Consider the following 7,583-nt stretch of genomic DNA (forward strand, 5'->3'; position numbering starts at 1 on the left):
CTCTTAAACCAACCTCGTAAACGATGAAACGGTTGTGTCATTCAAACCTCAAACCACCTGGATACAAAGCATGACTGTCATTGTTGGTGCCTTACATGGGTAAGGCATCCTGAACCAGGGCGACAGTGTCATGATGTCCCCTCGGGCATCAGTGCGACCTTTGTGTCCATAGCGATCAGGGTCTCTTGGCAACAGGTCGGTCAGAGTGAGGACATAACAGACGAACCACACCAACATGATGGCAAGGATGATCTGAAAGAGGGCGGAGCAAAGATTCAAATTACGTCATCACTGACATCATCATCGATTTGTGTTTATCTTTATTTACAGGAAACATCTTGAAGATCTGCACTCTGGTGGCCCTCAGGCCTTTCTTCCTGCTATACACAGGAACAGGAAGTGATGTCGCCCTTAGGTACTGAGCAAACAGCACCATCAGCAAAATACACCTGCAGAGAGAGAGAGAGACAACTGTTTGTCCCCCCAGTGTGCTATATTCATGGATATGTAGTTCACTACAGCAGAACAGAAACAGGCGTGTCCACATATCTCACAGTGCTGAGAGGCCCCAGTGGGACCCAGCTCGGTCTCCAGCAGTTGTGAAGACTGAGAGGCCGATCAGTGAGATGGTCGGCGTGATGGTGAGCGGGCCGATGTACTCCAGCAGTAACCCAGGTAACCCACACAGACCAATCACGAGCTCCACCAGGCTGGACATAATGATGGCACCCTGAATCTGCGAACAAATAACTCTGTCATAAAGCAAGTAAACAAAAAAAATCCACTCCACAGACATGACAACTTGGATCCAACCACGAGGTGCTGCTACTGATGAGTCCTAGAGGACTCTGAAACAGGTGGTACCTGCAGGTGTGGCTCTGGGTTCTCAGGAATTAAAGTGCTTTAATTTCATAGCGAAGCCTGTGAAGTAAAATACATCCTGGATTTGTAGAAATGGTCCAAGACCAAGTGCAGAGTCCTCCTGAACAAGGTTCCACCTGATTCAGGGGTCTGACTTTAGCCAAAATCAGAAACTTTCTCTGAGCTTGAAGTTCACAGGATTCTGACAGACCAGCACTGTCCAGACTGCTGGTGTCTTCCAGGAACCAGTTCAGGTTTAGGTCTGGCCTCTCACCGTCTTCAACCCACTGTGCCCACTTGAACCCACCTGGACCCACTGGAAACTACCTGCTGAGGAGCAGTGATCGTACCTCTCTGATTCGAGGCTTCCAGATGTGTGAGGTGTTCAGGGGAAGACTCCAGTTCCCATAAATCTCCTCTGTAGAGGAAAAAACAAATCACATGAGAGCATGTTGTTTATTTACAAAAACCAGTAACAATCAGAGAGACTTCCACCTTCACTGGGACACCTCCACCTGTCCAGACTGAGGATTGCCTGAGCAGGAATGAGGAACGCAAACGCACTTGCCTGAAAGAGAGGAAGTCTACACACAAACACACATAACTGTCAGACTCCGCCCACTCGCCTGACTCCTTAAGTCTTACCTGACTCCCTCAGACTCACCTGACACCCACGGTGGTCTGGATGAGAGTCGTGATGCCAACAGTAGTGAAAATGGTTCCAATCAGCTGACTGATGGTGTTTTGGTCTCCACCAACACACATGGCCTCAGCCAGAAGAAACGGCACAGCCACTGTACCACTGAAGCACGTCAGGTAATGCTGCACAAGGTAAAGCAGGTAACATTCACCTGTCACAAACTTCAGACTGGAGTCAACAAGGTAGCTATCCTAAAAATGTTTCCTCTAACCACCACCAAACCTGCACCAGTGATCAAACTACAAACAACCCCATCCAGTATTCCAGTTTAAACCAGTTTAGAAACAGTTTTGCTTTCTTTCCTTTTTCTGGTTTCCTTTTCACTGAATGGTACAACAAATAATTCAGTTGTGCTTTTGGCATAATGACAATAAAACATTCTTATTCTTACTGTTTAAACCAGTATAATCCCAGGTTAAACCCAGTAACCCCCGTCACCTCTGGTGTACCCCAAGGCTCAGTTTTAGGCCCTCTTCTCTTTATAATATACATCCTCCCTCTAGGTACCATCTTCCGCAAATTTGATCTTCAGTTTCACTGTTTTGCTGATGACACCCAGTTATATCTCTCTTGCAAACCTGATTCCTCCCTCCCACCTTCTTCCCTTACAGAATGTCTATCCGAGTTAAAATCCTGGTTTAGCTCTAATTTTCTAAAGCTCAACGAGGATAAAACTGAGATCCTCCTTATGGGCACCAAATCCAACCTTTTGAAGGCAAACCATTTCTCACTCACCATCGATAACTCCACAGTTTTCCCTTCTCCTCAGGTTAAGAGCCTTGGTGTCATCCTAGACAGTTCACTTTCCTATAAATCTCACATCAATAATCTCACCCGTTCTGCCTACTTCCATCTACGTAACATTAACAGATTGCTTCCTACGGTGGCCCCTAGAGACAAAGCACGTACAAACTCCAAAACACTTGCAAACTCCAAAGCACATGCAAACTCCAAAACACTTGCAAACTAAAAAACACATGCAAACTCCAAAACACGTACAAACTCCAAAACACTTGCAAACTCCAAAACACGTTCAAACTCCAAAACAACTTGCAACTCCAAAAGCAATCAATGCAAACTCCAAAAACACATGCAAACTCCCAAAACACTGCAAACTAAAAAACACATGCAAACTCCAAAACACGTACAAACTCCAAAACACTTGCAAAATCCAAAACACTTGCAAACTCAAAAACACATGCAAATTCCAAAACACAACGGAAGTGCTCCAGGACGCTAGGGGCAGTGTTGAGCTTTTGTTACCTAGTAACTACACAAGCCAGGAAGTACCAATGACCGGATTTGGGGTTTGCAGCCTTAAAGGCCGCATTTTAAGGCCGATTACGTCACAGTGACAAGAGAAGGCTGTCCCAATTCAAAGGCTGCTCGAAATGCGGCCCTCAAATGCGTCCTTAATTTCCCTGAATTTTAAGGATGGGTCGGTGTAGCCTTCATGGCCCAACATATCCCAGACTTCATAGTGCGGTGGTGGTGTGGATAATTTTGCCGAAAAAAAACGGTGGAAGCGGAGCGGAGGAAGAGTAAACTTTCAGAAGTAAGTACTGAATATTATGTCACTTATTTATGCGCAAATATTTTTTTAATGAAGAACATTAAACCATTATTGTTGGCCACATGTCGGGAAAGTTATGTGACATTAGCGATGTCTGTACTTTCAGAATTAACTTGGTTTTAAAGCCTTTACTTTTAAAAAAATATATATAGTCGACCTTAATCTTACAGAGATGTGATGATTTTGTGGATAATTAAAGTCAGTCATATATCCACAAACACAACAAGCTGAAAGTCAGTGATGCTGCTCGGTTTGCAGTCCTGAATATCACGGCACAAGCAGGATTCACTGCACTGTTAATGTTAGCTATGTTATATTGCTGCCTCTGTTCGGTGGTGTCGAGCCAAACGGACTTTAACGTGTGTTTGAACGAGCTGACGGTTCACTCGTTAAGCTGAAAGAAAGATGCTTTAATCACAGGAGTCACACATGTGTCCACTGCACCATCTGGAACTCTTCTTGTTTAGCACTCGTAATAACACAAACACTAAATCCTGCTTCTCTGGTGCTGTTGTGTAGCAGTGTGTACACCTGAGACTGCCACCTGTCTGTCTGTCCTGCACTCGCTCTCTGTTTCTTTCTCTCTGATTGTGGAATAAAAGTATGAACATGTGTTTATAAGTTACACTTGTGTTTGAATCCTGCAGCTTATCACACATTTGATTTCCATGTGTGACGACTGCAAGTGTCCAGAGTGAGGACAGACTGAGGGACACACTGCTGCACATCATCTGTGAGGCTTTGCACCCCTGATGATCCACCAGGACAAACTCAGCAGTGTGTGAGGAAGAGGAGGAGGAAGAGCCAGCAGCAGCTGACAGATAGAGAGAATAGACAGACTGTTCCCTGTTTGTGAAGGACTGCTAGAAAAGTTTAACATAACTGTCTGTGCTGAATCAGTCTTATTAGGTAATGTTCAAATAATTTGATCATTCCAGTGTTTTCAGTGTGGGAGAAAGTACTCAGGGCCTTCAAGTTACACACTATGAAAGGCAGCAACAAGTTTGATGTTCAGAAACCTAAAGTCTGTATCAGCAGCAGAATGGAGCTAAAAATAAATGTTTGTTTCAGTTCTATGAAGCTTTGAGTATTTTGGATCAGTAGCTGCTGTGTTTGTTGCATCATATTGCTGTAATTGTTTATATGCTTTATATATTCTGAGGTAAGTTGATCTATAGTGTTACATCATATTCTATAAGGATGTTATGTGTTTGTAGACTTTCTGCCCAGTTTGACCCATTTAGCAGAAGTCAGCCTGTTTAAGGCTCTGATATCTATTCTGTGTGACTTACAGCAGTTATGACATGGTCTGATTTTCTCACCCAATAAAGGAATATTTCATATATCAGTCTACTCTTCATTTTATCAGAAACAGTTATCACAGCTTGTACATTTTCTTTTTATAAATATATGTAAGCATTGAACCAAATTTAGTAATGCCAACATACTGAAGGAACAACATTTGTCTCTTATATATGATACACCTATATATGCACTGTCAAAGATACTTGTCTTTGAGTGAAGATTTAAGGTGATAAGACATATAAATAACTGCAACTTGAATCTGTACTGAAGCTCAGTATTTGACACAGAGTTCATGTTCACTGCTGTAATAGCTAATAATGATTAATATAATAACTATAATATTGGCCATAATATATTTACATTACCAAAGTGATATGACTTTAGTCTCATGAACAACATCAGCTAATTCTTATTTACTAACTAATCTTGAAATAACTGTTCAGTACAGAAATGAAGCCCAAAAATCATGTTTTACTGTCCTGTGGTCTCAGCCTCAGATACTTATCAAATCACACAAAGCTCTTGTAGAAACAAACAAACAAATGAGCAAAATATGTTCTCCCTCATTTCTGTCAAACCAAGTTGTATGACACATTTCCAGCGGTTAGTATCACGGTTGCTAGGCAACCTGGGAAGCGCGACGGAGACTAGACCGTCCCATACAGACAAACTTGCAGTTTATTTTGCAAATCGAGCTCAACACTGCCCCTAGCGTCCTGGAGCACTTCCGTTGTGTTTTGGAATTTGCATGTGTTTTTTAGTTTGCAAGTGTTTTGGAGTTTGTACGTGTTTTGGAGTTTGCATGTGTTTTTTAGTTTGCAAGTGTTTTGGAGTTTGCATGTGTTTTGGAATTTGCATGTGTTTTGGAGTTTGCAAGTTTTTTGGAGTTTGTACGTGTTTTGGAGTTTGCATATGTTTTGGAATTTGCATGTGTTTTTTAGTTTGCAAGTGCTTTGGAGTTTGCAAGTTTTTTGGAGTTTGTACGTGCTTTGTCTCTAGGGGCCACCGTAGCTTCCTTCTCTTTCCACCCAGTCTACGTCCATTCTTGTACATAGTCTTGTTACCTCCCGTATTGACTACTGCAATTCTCTTTTGCATGGTCTCCCCCAAAAATCCCTCCATAAGTTTCAACTGGTTCAGAACTCTGCTGCTCGCATTATCACCAGAACCCCCTCCTACCAGCACATCACCTGTTCTTCAGGAACTTCACTGGCTCCCTGTGAAATTCCGGATAATTTTCAAACTTCTTCTGCTCACCTTCAAGGCCATTCATAACCTCGCTCCTTCTTACCTTTCTGACCTGTTAACCACCACTTGTTCTGCCCGTTCACTTCGTTCTTCTTCTTCTATCCAGCTTACTGTACCTTCCTTCCGCCTCACCACCATGGGAAGCAGAGCTTTCAGCTGCTCTGCTCCCAGGCTGTGGAGCTCTCTGCCCCCAGAAATAAGAAACATTGGTTCTCCCCCAGTTTAAATCCCAACTCAAAACTCATCTGTTCAAATCTGCATATTCACTGTGAATCCACTGTTTGTTCATTTTATCTTGTGCTTTATTTTATTGTTCTTATTCTGCCATTGTTTTACTAAGTGTTTTATCCTATTGTAAAGTGTCCTTGGGTGACTTGAAAGGCGCTCATAAATAAAATTTATTATTATTATTATTATTATTAGTAATCATTGTTTAAACCAGTATAATCCTAGTTAAACCCAATAATCATTGTTTAAACCAGTATAATCCCAGTTAAACCCATTTTAAACCAGTATAACCCCAGGTTAAACCAGTATAATCACAGGTTAATCACAGTAATCCCAGTTTAAACCAGTATAGTCCCCGGTTAAACCAGTATAATCCCAGGTTAAACCCAGTAATCCCAAGTTAAACCAGTATAACCCCCGGTTAAACTAGTATAATACCAGTTTGAACCTAGTAATCCAGTCTAAATCAATAATTCATGTTGAAATGTCTTAATCCCACAGTAGTCACATTTTCACCTGTAATTCCAGTCTCACCTGTAATCCCAGTAGAATACACAGGTACCATGGTGGGACATCTTCAATGGTGTAAATCATGTCTGACCCCACCCTCTGCGCATCCATTGGTTGCCTCTTTTTGCTCTCTTCTGTCCTTGGCAGGTTAGGTTTATTGGGTTTGTAGCCCCTCCCCTCGTGACTCTGATTGGACAGACAGAAACACCTGGTTATCAGGTGCAGCAAACATCATGATTCACTTATTAACCATTACCGATTATATATTTGTTGTCAGAAGTCAAAACAACACTAAAGAAGAAGAAAAAACAGAAGATGTCCTTTCTCTGCATATCACTCCAGGTCCCCACATGGAAGTCAAACGAACACACACACGTTCTATCTGAGACAGGTCACAGTGACCCTGATTAACCTGTAGACACAAAAACACCCAGTAAATTAGTCTGAAAGGATCCAGGTGTTTCCAGGTGTGCGTCAGTACTTGTAGTTGTACGGAGGTCAGTTTACCACACCTGTTGTTTGTAGGTCAGTGCTCACTGTGTGTTATCACAGTTCAGTATACCCTTCCTTTAGCAAACCTGCCCTGCTCTACTTGTCCTACACCCCACCTGCTAAACTCAGTAAAACAAAACTGATCAGTAATGACTTTACCTCAATGTCGGCTTCCATTTCACCTGCGGCTGTTTGACTTCGAGCAGCAAACAGAGACAGAAAGTTCAGTTTTAGAGTCTCAGGTGAAAGTCCACACAGATTAACAGGAATTATTAACCATCACACACACACACGAGGACTCCTGTCTGTGTGAGAGCCCCGACCTGAGCATAAACCTGTCTGTGTGTGGACCCGAACCTGATTATACACCTGTCTGTGTGTGGACCCCCCCCCCACCTGATTATAAACCTGTCTGTGTGTGGACCCCAACCTGATTATACACCTGTCTGTGTGAGAGCCCCGACCTGATTATACACCTGTCTGTGTGTGGACCCCCGACCTGAGCATAAACCTGTCTGTGTGTGGACCCCCCACCTGATAATAAACCTGCCTGTGTGTGGACCCCGACCTGATTATACACCTGTCTGTGTGAGAGCCCCGACCTGATTATACACCTGTCTGTGTGTGGACCCCGACCTGATTATACACCTGTCTGTGTGAGAGCCC

At 42.9% G+C, this 7,583-nt stretch overlaps 1 protein-coding gene across 2 annotated transcripts; it reads right to left on the bottom strand.

The window, feature by feature from the left end:
* Positions 1-12: 12 nt before the first annotated feature.
* On the bottom strand, positions 13-7,222 carry slc23a1 (solute carrier family 23 member 1). 2 transcript variants are annotated; one of them, XM_040027132.1, is made up of 8 exons: positions 7,077-7,222; positions 6,450-6,611; positions 1,526-1,683; positions 1,357-1,445; positions 1,212-1,279; positions 555-736; positions 329-449; positions 13-252 (listed from the first exon to the last, which is right to left on the bottom strand). In XM_040027132.1, the coding sequence occupies exons 1-8, from the start codon at positions 7,092-7,094 to the stop codon at positions 49-51; spliced, it is 1,002 nt and encodes a 333-aa protein (XP_039883066.1). In that variant the 5' UTR covers positions 7,095-7,222; the 3' UTR covers positions 13-48. The 2 variants fall into 2 exon arrangements, with proteins under 2 accessions (XP_039883066.1, XP_039883067.1); XM_040027133.1 differs by having other exon boundaries at positions 6,450-6,837; positions 7,077-7,215.
* Positions 7,223-7,583: the final 361 nt, after the last annotated feature.

This window comes from Simochromis diagramma, unplaced genomic scaffold, assembly GCF_900408965.1.
Source record: "Simochromis diagramma unplaced genomic scaffold, fSimDia1.1 OVJJ01000773.1, whole genome shotgun sequence".
Classification (NCBI taxonomy): domain Eukaryota; kingdom Metazoa; phylum Chordata; class Actinopteri; order Cichliformes; family Cichlidae; genus Simochromis; species Simochromis diagramma.